The 14332-nt window shown below is 37.0% G+C and overlaps 1 protein-coding gene across 1 annotated transcript; it reads right to left on the bottom strand.

Annotated features, from left to right (window-relative positions):
• Nucleotides 1-4280: 4280 nt before the first annotated feature.
• On the bottom strand, nucleotides 4281-5973 carry LOC132344697 (heat shock transcription factor, Y-linked-like). Its single transcript, XM_059884339.1, has 2 exons — nucleotides 5464-5973; nucleotides 4281-5033 (listed from the first exon to the last, which is right to left on the bottom strand). The coding sequence occupies exons 1-2, from the start codon at nucleotides 5971-5973 to the stop codon at nucleotides 4299-4301; spliced, it is 1245 nt and encodes a 414-aa protein (XP_059740322.1). The 3' UTR covers nucleotides 4281-4298.
• Between the last annotated feature and the right edge of the window lie 8359 nt (nucleotides 5974-14332).

Here is a 14332-nt window from a genome sequence, read left to right on the forward strand (position 1 = left end):
CAAAATTGGGAAAGGAACAAGTCAAAGCTATATATTGTTGTCCTGATTATTTAACTTCTGTGCAGAGAACACCATGAAAAAATAAAAATCTAGATGAATCTCAAGTTAGAAACCGAATTTATGTGGGAGATATGAATAACCTTAGTTATCCCAGTGACAACACCAAAATGACAGAAGAAATATAATAATTAAGGCGCCTCTTGATGAAAGTATTATCTGTTTCAAATATAGACATCTGAAATGAGATAGTCCTACATAAAAGATGAAATTCTCAGTTTCACATATGAAAACCTAGATAAAGATTTCAGGGTGTGAAACATGAAATTCTCCATTATTCACATATACAAATCTGGAGAAAGATTTTCCAACGTAAAGTACGAATTCTCTGTACATCATACATGAATGTATGGACACGAAATATTCTGCAGAAAATGTAGAATTTTTTTACATTAGAGTTATGAAAATATGGATGCAGATTCTTTGACAGGAAATACAAAAATGTCTGTTTCACATATCCACACATGGTCACATGAAACATGAATTTTTTCATATTTGTCATTTGAAAATATTTGTGAGGTCTTTCCTTCATGAAATATTGAATACTGTCTATTTACCATTTGAAAAACCTGTGTTAATTTTCCTACAAGAAATATAGAATTTTCCCACAGATTTTCATGCTTGGGCTCTGAAATTCTCTATCTTTTCATCAAGAATGTTTGGAAGGTATTCTGATATGAGATTCGGAATTCTGTGTATTTCCCATTTGACAATCTGGGGAGAAATGTTCTCATATGAAATATGAATTCTCAATTGTTCACAAGTGAAACATTTTCCAGATTTGTACACATGAAAGAGAATTTCCCGTCATTCAGAAATTAAGATCTGAGCTAAACCGCAAACATCAAACAGCTATATTTCATGTATATCCTGAATACCATATAGAGTTTTCTGTATTTCTTTGATAAAAATCTGGGTGAAGATTTCCCTATAAGAAATAGGGAATAATATACTTTACACATGTAAAATCAAAACCCTTATGATTAGACAGTGGAATTGATAAATAGATGCAGGGGATTCTATCTGACAGATGAGTGCCTGAAGACCTATGGATGGAGGTTAGTGATATCGTATAGGAAAAAGTGATCAAGACCATCCACATGAAAAAGAAATGAAAAATGGTAAAGTTACGAGGCCTCACAAAGAGCTGAGAAGAGGAGCGAAGCTAAACAAAAAGGGGAAAAAGAAAACAATAACCCTGTATCAGATCAGATCAGATCAGTCACTCAGTCATGTCCGACTCTTTGTGACTCCATGAATTGCAGCATGGCAGGCCTCTCTGTCCATCACCAATTCCCGGAGTTCACTGAGAGGAGACAGCAAAAGAGACACAGATGTATATAACTGTCTTTTGGACTCTGTGGGAGAGGGAGAGGGTGGGATGATTTGGGAGAATGGCATTGAAACATGTATAATATCATATATGAAATGAGTCACCAGTCCAGGTTCCATGCACAATACTGGATGCTTGGGGCTGGTGCACTGGGATGACCCAGAGGGATGGTATGGGGATGGAGGAGGGAGGAGGTTTCAGGATGGGGAACACATGTATATCTGTGGAAGATTCATTTTGATATATGGCAAAACTAATATGATATTGTAAAATTAAAAAATAAAATAAAATAAAGCAAACCTTAGAGGGAAAAATGAACATTCACAGTGTTGTGTAACTATTGACACTATTTCTGGAATGTTTTCATCATTCTTCCTGCCAGCCGTGTTAAAGGACAATTTTGCAACACCTATAAATGTTTTTATTTTATTTTAAAATGCAAAATATTTTGATTCATTGTTTTAATCAATTTGGAACATGTGTTCAAATAGAAAATAAATGTTAACTGCTTCCTCTCAATCTGTATTTATATAATAATAAATCTGGATAGCACATAAAAAGAAAAGAAAAGAAAATTATACACATTTGGATGAAGATCCCCAAAGAATTGCAAGGAGAGGTAAAACCACCCTCAGTTATCGATGTCAATAAATAAAGCAAATCAATAGAACTGGAAAGTCTACTGATCTCTTCAAGAAAATCACAGATACCAAGGGAAAATGTCATGCAATCATGGGCACAATAAAGGACAGAAATGGTATGGATGTAGCCAAAACAGAAACTATTAAGAAGAGGTGGGAAGAATACATGGATGAAATGTGCACAAAAGATCTTCATGACCCAGTTAAGCACGATGGTGTGATCGTTCACCTGAGGACCCGATGTCCTGGAATGTGAAGTCTAGTGGGACTTAGGAAGCATAACGACAAACAAAGCTTGTGGAGGTGATGGAATTCAGTTGAGATATTTCAAATTCTAAAAGATGATGATATGAGTGTGCTGCCCTCCATATGCCAGCAAATTTGGGAGACTCAGCAGTGGCCAGAGGACTGGAAATGGTCAGTTTTCATTCCAACCACAAAGAAAGGCAATCCAAAGAATGTCCAAACTACCACTTAATTGCACATGTCTGACACACTTGCCCAGAACTGCTCAGAATTCCCCAAGCCAGGCTTCAACAGAATGTGAACCATGAGCTCCCAGATGTTCAAGCTGGATTTATAAAGGGCAGAGGAACCCGAGATTCAATTGTCAACACCCGTTGGGTCCTCCAAAAGGCAAGAGAACTCCAGGAAAGCAGCTACTCTTATTTGACTATGCCAAAGACTTTGACTGACACAACAAAACAACACACACACAAAAAGTCACATCAAAACGTGAAATATTCTTCCAAACATCGGAATACATGCCTCCTGAGAATTCTTACATCCATGTAAATAAAATAAATATTTATCAACTTGGAAAATTTTCTCAGTCAATAGGAAAGGTGAATTATGATAGTAGTGCAGGTTATAGAATGTTGTTGAGTAATGTGTAGAGCATTTGATTGGTTATTACATTTCTTTATTGATAATTCAGTAAGCACTTAAAATGTGTCATTTTCAGGCTCTATGTTTCAGCTGTTGTGAAAGATACATAAAGAGGGTAGACCCAAAACACATTGAAGATATGTGTACTCTCCTTCGTAGGAGGGCAAACAGTAGTTCCTTCCAACCGCAAGAAATAGTTGAGACAAAGTTGTTAGAAGGGGCTTAGCATAAGGTAAGGTAAGGTTAGGTAAGTCACTTCAGTTGTGTTTGACTCTAGGCGACCCCATAGACGGCAGCCCAACAGGCCCCCACATCCCTGGGATTCTCCAGGCAAGGACACTGGAGTGGGTTGCCATTTTCTTCTCCAATGCAAGAAAGTGAAAAGTGAAAGTGAAGTCGCTGAGTCGTGTCCAACTCTTAGCGACCCCATGGACTGCAGCCTACCTGGCTCCTCTGACCATAGGATTTTCCAGGCAAGAGTACTGGAGCGTGGTGTCATTGCCCTCTCTGAGGGCTTAGCATGACTGAAAATAATTTGTGATTGTAGCTTCAGAAGAGAAAGATAATGAAATGACTAAGGAAAACAGATATCATGTCTTCCAAGAACTTTGTAACCATGCTGATGTGCTGCAGTAATGACCAGGAATTTATTCTGTCTCTATGGGGACAGATAAGCAACATCTAAACATGCATTTGAAATTATAGGGTGGAATCTTGGTGTCAGGAAATGAAGACGTACCTTAAGGACAGCAGCGCAAATATGACCCTATAGAATACTACTTGTAAAGTACACAACGTGTGCTGACCATGGGCCAGTCACTGATTATATCATGCTATCTTTTCTATCACAGTGATGGTATAATTGTGATCATGATTTTGGATGTACTACAATATCTATATTTTCAGAGACAAAATTAATTTCTATAATGAAAACAATCTGCTGTCTAATCTTTAAGACTCTACCAGTAACTAATAGAATATAATATGTGAATGTGCTGAAGATCATACTGTGTATTTTTATTTATCTAATTTTATTTGCATCTCTTTCTTCACCCATACCATCCTAATTTAGACACCCCTTCATTTCAGCAGGGATGATTTCAGAAATCACTTTACATCCATTACCTCTTTTCCCTTGCTTCTCATTTTCTTGCTTACAAATATTATATCAGGTGTCATTTACCTAGGATGCATAACGAATGCTTTCTTGAACTGAAGAGTTTGGAATACCATGCAGTAAAATAGTAAACCAATGAACTAAAGCCTCATTTTCTCTTCTTTGTTTAAAAATTGAAAATGAAACTATGAAGATGAACATGTAAATTTATTGTTCAAATACAGGAATGGTAGGTATTTGTTGACATCTCCCAAAGTAACGTTCAATCTTCCTTAGGCTCCATAATCTGACACATATTTGGTAGGTCAGTTTTAATTAGCATGGTTTCCATATAATGGTGATTGTTGATGAGTTGACTTGAAAGAGAGGAAGCAGATGTGTAAGTGCTTGTTGGCACTGAGAACCACGAGTTGCCTGTCTCTTGCAGGTTAGGAAAAGGATTGTCATGGCCTGACATATCGCTATGCCTGCCTGGAAATTTAGAAGGCTCCACCATCAGTCCAGAATAAGTGCTCTGTAATGGGGATACAATGTGGTTCTGAGAAGTAGATGTAGTTGTAGTAGCAAAGTCCTCAATGGGGCCATTTACTTGAGTGTAGCTGCTATGTGAATGCCAATTAAAAATGCTCAACTTTTTTAAAACAGCAGGTTGATTTACCAAAATCTGTTCTGTTTGTCTAACCGATATTGGTGATGGGTGGTTAGGTAAGTCACATGGAGATAGGGCATTTGTATTAGTGACAATCTGGATGGTATGAGGCTTTTGTATGAAAGGCACAGGTAAACGTGTGGAGGCTGAAAATGCGCTCTCTCTACTAATTTCTGGAATAAATTCAGAGTTACGATCATCTTCGTTGACACTTGCTTTAACATGCTTCTTGTTATCTTGCACTAATGAAGATATTTGAGACACATTATTAATCCCAACTCTTCTTTGCACTCTTAATAAAAGTTGAGGATGACCTCTTTTGAAATTTGGATTATAGTAGGTCTGTAACTAAAATCAAAGGATTACATTATTTAGTTTCTTTATAAACCAAGGTAAAACTGACAAGCAAAGCTAAGTTATAAAAATGTATTCCTTTAATGAAACCAATTAAATAGCATCAAATAAAACACCTCCATTAGTAGTTTAACAGGTAACATGTTAGAAAGAATATGATCCTCAATGAAAAATATATTTTATATATACAGTAAATACCACTTTAAGTTGCTTCAGGACTTATATCTGGTTTCACAGTGCTAGGAAAGTTTGTCAAACATCCAATATTTTAACATATCCAGCTGTTCTCAACTTCAAAAAATAAAACTTTTTAACGATTTGTTAGCTCAAGTTTAAATTCGGTTTTAGCTACATATGTAAATGTGCTTTCTAGGTCACATGATTTCATCTTACGTATTGCCAATAAGTGAAAATGTTGGAATACCTTACTCAAAAGAGAGATGTTGTTTTCTTCTTCCAGAAAGACAGGTAGTGAAGCAGATCTTTGAAAAGTTTGTCGCTTTTTACTAAATCCATAAAGGTTAAGCTGTCGAATTAAACTCTTCATACTCTTGGTTTCAAATATTCTGAAAGGTGCCTTTCTTTCCAAGACTTCTTTCTTAAAGAGTTCTTCGTGGATCACTATACATGTGCCTCTCTCATCCCACCAAATAGATTCAAACTGATCACTTTCAACTATATTCCAAAGTTTTTGTGGAAAGGTGAGTGAAAGAAAATTAGTCACCTCATCTGTTTCAGATACAGAATATTTGTAGCATGGCCTTTTTATCACAAGATCCTCAGACAAAGCCTGAAAAGCATATTCTTCAATCATAGATCTCAAAACTGAGTCCCTAGTAAGTGTATAATCATACAAAGATCTAATGGAGGTTTCTGAATCAGTTGATTCATCCTTAGGAGGCCCATCTTGAATTTCTGAAGGTATATGTGCCATCTCAGAGAAATCTTTCTTCAGATCCTTTTCTCATTTGTCTGATTTTACTGACCACTACTTCAAAAATTGCTTGGCTGGCCAACAGAGAGAAACTCTCTAGACCATCGCAGAGGTCCTCAAAGTCAAAAGGCTGTGACATCACAAAATCACTTGTCTCCTAGCAATCAAAGGGTAGCTGTGACATCACAAAATCACTGGTCTCCTAGCCATTGAAAGGTGATGTTCAGCTAGGGTTTACTTCAGCATCAACTTAAAAATACAGCCTGCTTACAGAAATAGTAACCCAAACCATGAAGCATGCAAAATCTCATTCCTAAAGAATTTTTACACAGAAAAATCACATCAATAAATCTACTTGGTTTCTGAAATACAAGTGATTTATCACCCTTCTATACACACATTTTTCATATTCAGTACTGTTACCCAAGCAAAATTGGTCTACTGGCCTCTGCAATAAAATCTTTTAACTGTCTGGTTTCAACTACTCTGTGGTCTCTGTACTTAACTTTCAGCCTGGCTGGGGCTTTGGCATCTCTAAAACTGTTCATAGGATAATGCTCAGGATGTTATTGATGGCCCTTGAGGAGGAACTAAAGACCCTTGAATTTGACTAATGGCTAAATCATTATTATTCTCTATCACTTGATTATTATCCTTAGATTCTGTCTTTTCTAGCCTCACTGTTTAAAATTACTTTTTTTTAATTGTTTTGTGTGTATTTTATTTTATTATTTTTTATTTGATTTTTTAACTTTACAATATTGTCCTGGTTTTGCCATACATCAACATGAATCCGCCACAGGTATACATGTGTTCCCCATCCTGAAACCTCCTCCCTCCTCCCTCCCCATACCATCCCTCTGGGTCGTCCCAGCACACCAGCCCCAAACATCCAGTATCGTGCATCGAACCTGAACTGGTGACTCGTTCATACATGATATTATACATGCTTCAATGTCATTCTACCAAATCATCTCACCCTCTACCTCTCCCAAGAGTCCAAAAGACTGTTCTATACATCAGTGTCTCTTTTGCTGTCTCATATACAGAGTTATTGTTACCATCTTTTAAATTCCATATATATGTGTTAGTATACTGTATTGGTGTTTTTCTTTCTGGCTTACTTCACTCTGTATAATAGGCTCCAGTTTCATCCACCTCATTAGAACTGATTGAAATTTATTCTTTTTAATGGCTGAGTAACACTCCATTGTATATATGCACCACAGCTTTCTCATTCATTCATCTGCTGATGGACATCTAGGTTGCTTCCATGTCCTGGCTACTAGAAACAGTGCTGCGATGAACATTGGGGTACACGTGTCTCTTTCAATTCTGGTTTCCTCGGTGTGTATGCCCAGCAGTGGGATTGCTGGATTATAAGGCAGTTCTATTTCCAGTTTTTTAAGGAATCTCCACACTGTTCTCCATAGTGGCTGTACTACTTTGCATTCCCAGCAACAGTGTAAGAGGGTTCCCTTTTCTCCACATCCTCTCCAACATTGATTGCTTGTGGACTTTTGGATCGCACCCATTCTGACTGGTGTGAAATTGAACACCAGGAGGTCTACAATCTCCTACCTCTTTCTCTCGGTTTTCATACTTTTCAGTCTTCAGAAGGGACTGCTTAGAACACGAAAGGAAATAAAGTGTTGGACTTAGAACTCAATCATAAATGTGACAGAAAATCTCAGTTGCAGGTTCGATGTCTTTTTCAGGTTTTCCAGCTCTTGGAGTGTTTCAATCAGCAACAACTTTGGCTATTTCCTGTTGAGATGGAGCCTGGAGTTGGAAATAATTCTGAAATCTAAGCTTGGCATCAATATTTTCTCTTATGAAAATATACTTCTATATTTTATATATGATATATATGTATATATAAGTCTATATCTGTCTATTTTTGTCAAAACTGGACAAAAAATTTGAAAATTGGTAGATCTTTATTAAAAGCAGAGAGGTGAGTGATATAAAAGAGTCCTCATATTTTACATTCAGCCAAGAAAACATATTTTGAAGTATTTCCGCTTACATATATTCAACAACCGAGTCGACTTTTTAATCATTCTTCATTTGGGTTTTAATTTTTTTCCATTTCTATTAAATCTAACAGGAGTTAAAAGCCATTGCACCTTTTTTATACACACACTCATACACACAGGTGTATATATGTCAAAATATAATTTTATGCAACACTATTTAGGTGGCCAAACTCATTGCTTGCTCCCAAGATCTTAAATAAACTGTTTGGGAAGCCTTACATTACTTAATAATTTTCTGGCTGAACAATTCAGATCCTGTTGCTGAAAAGCTCTCCTTTAATCTCGCTCATCTTCCACAATTCTTTCTGTAATAAGAGGTAGGGCTCATACTTATGGGGACACCTTGAACGCATAAAATCACAACTCTCATTTACTTAGATATATTGTTCAAAGAACGCTGTTGCTCTCCTCACATTGGACACAATTTTATTTATTTTCAATATAAATATATGTATTTTAATTGGAGTCTAATTGCTTTACAATATTGTACTGGTTTTGCCATACATAAATATGAATCTGCCACAGGTATACATGTGTGCCACCTCCCTCCTCATATCATCCCTCCTGGTTATCCCAGTGCACCAGCCCCAAAGCATCCTGTATCATGCATTGAACCTGGACTGCCAGTTTGGTGACCTATGTTATTATACATGTGTCAGTGCCATTCTCCCAAATCATACCACCCTAGCCGTCTCCCAGAGCTCAAAAGACTGTTTTATACATCTGTGTCTTTTTTGCATTCTCACATACATGGTTATCGTTATCATCTTTCTAAATTCCACATATATGTGTTAGTTTATTCTATTGGTGTTTTTCTTTCTGGCTAACTTCATTCTGTATAATAGGCTCCAGTTTCATCCACCCCATTAGAACTGACTGAAATGTATTCCTTTTAATGGTTGAGTAATACTCCATTATGTATATATCCCACAGCTTTCTTATCCATTCATCCACTAATGGACATCTAGGTTGCTTCCATGTCCTGGCTATTAGAAACAGTGCTGTGATGAACATCAGGGTACACATGTCTCTTTCAATTCTGGTTTCCTTGGTGTGTATGCACAGCAGTGGGATTGTTGGGTCTTATGGCAGTTCTATTTGAAGGTTGGTTTTTTTTTTTTTTTTTTTTTTTAAGAATCTAAACAGTGTTCTCCATAGTGGCTGTACTAGTTTGCATTCCCACCAACAGTGTAAGAGGGTTCCTTTTTCTCCACACCTTATCCAGCATTTATTGCTTGTAGACTTTTGGAGCACAACCAATTTGACTGGCATGAAAAGGTACCTCATTGTGGTTTTGATTTTCATTTCTCTGATAATGAGTGATGTTGAGCATCTTTTCATGTGTTTGTTAGCTATCTGTATGTCTTCTTTGAAGAAATGTCTGTTTAGTTCTTTGGCCAATTTTTTCATTGAGTCGTTTATTTTCCTGGAATTGAGCTTCAGGAGTTGCTTGTATATTTTTGACATTAATTCTTTGTCAGTTGCTTCAGTTCAGTTCAGTTCAGTTGTTCAGTCATGTCCGACTCTTTGCGACCCCATGAATTGCAGCACGACAGGCCTCCCTATCCATCTCCAACTCCTGGAGTTCAACAAACTCACATCCATCGACTCGGTGATGCCAACCACCATCTCATCCTCTCTCGTCCTCTTCTCCTCCTGACCTCAATCCCTCCCAGCATCAGAGTCTTTACCAGTGAGTCAAATCATCACAGGAGGTGGCCAAAGTACTGGAGTTTCAGCTTTAGCATCATTCCTTCCAAGGAACACCCAGGACTAAACTCCTGTAGGATGGACTGGATGGATCTCTTACATCAAGAGTCTTTTCCAGCACTACAGTTCAAAAGCATCAATTCTTCCATGCTCAGCTTTCTTTTTTTTTTTTTTTAATTTTATTTTATTTTTAAAATTTACATAATTGTATTAGTTTTGCCAAATATCAAAATGAATCCGCCACAGGCATACATGTGTTCCCCATCCTGAACCCTCCTCCCTCCTCCCTCCCCACACCATCCCTCTGGGTCGTCCCAGTGCTCCAGCCCCAAGCATCCAGTATCGCGCATCGAACCTGGACTGTCAACTCGTTTCTTGCATGATATTCTACATGTTTCAATGTCACTCTCCCAACTCTTCCCACCCTCTCCCTCTCCCACAGAGTCCATAAGACTGTTCTATACATCAGTGTCTCTTTTGCTGTCTCGTACACCGGGTTATTGTTACCATCTTTCTAAATTCCATATATATGCGTTAGTATACTGTATTTATGTTTTTCCTTCTGGCTTACTTCACTCTGTATAATAGGCTCCAGTTTCATCCACCTCATTAGAACTGATTCAAATGTATTCTTTTTAATGGCTGAGTAATACTCCATTGTGTATATGTACCACAGCTTTCTTATCCATTCATCTGCTGATGGACATCTAGGTTGCTTCCATGTCCTGGCTATTATAAACAGTGCTGCGATGAACATTGGGGTACACGTGTCTTTTTCCCTTCTGGTTTCCTCAGTGTGTATGCCCAGCAGTGGGATTGCTGGATCATAAGGCAGTTCTATTTCCAGTTTTTTAAGGAATCTCCACACTGTTCTCCATAGTGGCTGTACTAGTTTGCATTCCCACCAACAGTGTAAGAGGGTTCCCTTTTCTCCACACCCTCTCCAGCACTTATTATTTGTAGACTTTTGGATCGCAGCCATTCTGACTGGTGTGAAATGGTATCTCATAGTGGTTTTGATTTGCATTTCTCTGATAATGAGTGATGTTGAGCATCTTTTCATGTGTTTGTTAGCCATCTGTATGTCTTCTTTGGAGAAATGTCTATTTAGTTCTTTGGCCCATTTTTTGATTGGGTCATTTATTTTTCTGGAGTTGAGCTGGAGGAGTTGCTTGTATATTTTTGAGATGAGTTGTTTGTCAGTTGCTTCATTTGCTACTATTTTCTCCCATTCTGAAGGCTGTCTTTTCACCTTGCTAATAGTTTCCTTTGATGTGCAGAAGCTTTTAAGGTTAATTAGGTCCCATTTGTTTATTTTTGCTTTTATTTCCAATATTCTGGGAGGTGGGTCATAGAGGATCCTGCTGTGATGTATGTCAGAGAGTGTTTTGCCTATGTTCTCCTCTAGGAGTTTTATAGTTTCTGGTCTTACGTTTAGATCTTTAATCCATTTTGAGTTTATTTTTGTGTATGGTGTTAGAAAGTGGTCTAGTTTCATTCTTTTACACGTGGTTGACCAGATTTCCCAGCACCACTTGTTAAAGAGATTGCCTTTAATCCATTGTATATTCTTGCCTCCTTTGTCAAAGATAAGGTGTCCATATGTGCGTGGATTTATCTCTGGGCTTTCTATTTTATTCCATTGATCTATATATCTGTCTTTGTGCCAGTACCATACTGTCTTGATAACTGTGGCTTTGTAGTAGAGCCTGAAGTCAGGTAGGTTGATTCCTCCAGTTCCATTCTTCTTTCTCAAGATCGCTTTGGCTATTCAAGGTTTTTTGTTTTTCCATACAAATTGTGAAATTATTTGTTCCAGCTCTGTGAAGAATACTGTTGGTAGCTTGATAGGGATTGCGTTGAATCTATAAATTGCTTTGGGTAGTATACTCATTTTCACTATATTGATTCTTCCAATCCATGAACATGGTATATTTCTCCATCTATTAGTGTCCTCTTTGATTTCTTTCACCAGTGTTTTATAGTTTTTTATATATAGGTCTTTAGTTTCTTTAGGTAGATATATTCCTAAGTATTTTATTCTTTCCGTTGCAATGGTGAATGGAATTGTTTCCTTAATTTCTCTCTCTGTTTTCTCATTATTAGTGTATAGGAATGCAAGGGATTTCTGTGTGTTGATTTTATATCCTGCAACTTTACTATAGTCATTGATTATTTCTAGTAATTTTCTGGTGGAATCTTTAGGGTTTTCTATGTAGAGGATCATGTCATCTGCAAAGAGTGAGAGTTTTACTTCTTCTTTTCCAATTTGGATTCCTTTTATTTCTTTTTCTGCTCTGATTGCTGTGGCTAAAACTTCCAAAACTATGTTGAATAGTAATGGTGAAAGTGGGCACCCTTGTCTTGTTCCTGACTTTAGAGGAAATGCTTTCAATTTTTCACCATTGAGGATAATGTTTGCTGTGGGTTTGTCATATATAGCTTTTATTATGTTGAGGTATGTTCCTTCTATTCCTGCTTTCTGGAGAGTTTTTATCATAAATGGATGTTGAATTTTGTCAAAGGCTTTCTCTGCATCTATTGAGATAATCATATGGTTTTTATTTTTCAATTTGTTAATGTGGTGTATTACATTGATTGATTTGTGGATATTGAAGAATCCTTGCATCCCTGGGATAAAGCCCTCTTGATCATGGTGTATGATCTTTTTAATGTGTTGTTGGATTCTGATTGCTAGAATTTTGTTAAGGATTTTTGCATCTATGTTCATCAGTGATATTGGCCTGTAGTTTTCTTTTTGTGTGGGATCTTTGTCAGGTTTTGGTATTAGGGTGATGGTGGCCTCATAGAATGAGTTTGGAAGTTTACCTTCCTCTGCAATTTTTTGGAAGAGTTTGAGCAGGATAGGTGTCAGCTCTTCTCTAAATTTTTGGTAGAATTCAGCTGTGAAGCCATCTGGACCGGGGCTTTTGTTTGCTGGAAGATTTTTGATTACAGTTTCAATTTCCGTGCTTGTGATGGGTCTGTTAAGATTTTCTATTTCTTCCTGGTCTAGTTTTGGAAAGTTGTACTTTTCTAAGAATTTGTCCATTTCTTCCACGTTGTCCATTTTATTGGCATATAATTGTTGATAGTAGTCTCTTATGATCCTTTGTATTTCTGTGTTGTCTGTTGTGATCTCTCCATTTTCGTTTCTAATTTTGTTGATTTGATTTTTCACCCTTTGTTTCTTGATGAGTCTGGCTAATGGTTTGTCAATTTTATTTATCCTTTCAAAGAACCAGCTTTTGGTTTTGTTGATTTTTGCTATGGTCTCTTTTGTTTCTTTTGCATTTATTTCTGCTCTAATTTTTAAGATTCTTTCCTTCTACTAACCCTGGGGTTCTTCATTTCTTCCTTTTCTAGTTGCTTTAAGTGTAGAGTTAGGTTATTTATGTGACTTTTTTCTTGTTTCTTGAGGTGTGCCTGTATTGCTATGAACTTTCCCCTTAGGACTGCTTTTACCGTGTCCCACAGGTTTTGGGTTGTTGTGTTTTCATTTTCATTCGTTTCTATGCAAATTTTGATTTCTTTTTTGATTTCTTCTGTTATTTGTTGGTTATTCAGCAGCGTGTTGTTCAGCCTCCATATGTTGGAATTTTTAATAGTTTTTCTCCTGTAATTGAGATCTAATCTTACTGCATTGTGGTCAGAAAAAATGCTTGGGATGATTTCTATTTTTTTGAATTTACCAAGGCTAGCTTTATGGCCCAGGATGTGATCTATCCTGGAGAAGGTTCCATGTGCGCTTGAGAAAAATGTGAAATTCATTGTTTTCGGATGAAATGTCCTATAGATATCAATTAGGTCTAACTGGTCTATTGTATCATTTAAAGTTTGTGTTTCCTTGTTAATTTTTTGTTTAGTTGATCTATCCATAGGTGTGAGTGGGGTATTAAAGTCTCCCACTATTATTGTGTTATTGTTAATTTCTCCTTTCATACTTGTTAGCATTTGTCTTACGTACTGTGGTGCTCCCGTGTTGGGTGCATATATATTTATAATTGTTATATCTTCTTCTTGGATTGATCCTTTGATCATTATGTAGTGACCTTCTTTGTCTCCTTTCACAGCCTTTGTTTTAAAGTCTATTTTATCTGATATGAGTATTGCCTCTCCTGCTTTCTTTTGGTCCCTATTTGCATGGAAAATCTTTTTCCAGCCCTTCACTTTCAGTCTGTATGTGTCCCCTGTTTTGAGGTGGGTCTCCTGTAGACAACATATGTAGGGGTCTTGTTTTTGTATCCATTCAGCCAGTCTTTGTCTTTTGGTTGGGGCATTCAACCCATTTACGTTTAAGGTAATTACTGATAAGTATGATCCCGTTGCCATTTACTTTATTGTTTTGGGTTCGAGTTTATACACCGTTTTTGTGTTTTTTGTCTAGAGAATATCCTTTAGTATTTGTTGGAGAGCTGGTTTGGTGGTGCAGAATTCTCTCAGCTTTTGCTTGTCTGAAAAGCTTTTGATTTCTCCTTCATACTTGAATGAGTCCTTGCTGGGTACAATAATTTGGGCTGTAGGTTATTTTCTTTCATCATTTTAAGTATGTCTTGCCATTCCCTCCTGGCTTGAAGAGTTTCTATTGAAAGATCAGCTGTTATCCTTAT

The sequence above is a fragment of the Bos taurus genome, chromosome Y, assembly GCF_002263795.3.
Source record: "Bos taurus isolate L1 Dominette 01449 registration number 42190680 breed Hereford chromosome Y, ARS-UCD2.0, whole genome shotgun sequence".
NCBI classification, from domain to species: Eukaryota; Metazoa; Chordata; class Mammalia; order Artiodactyla; family Bovidae; genus Bos; species Bos taurus.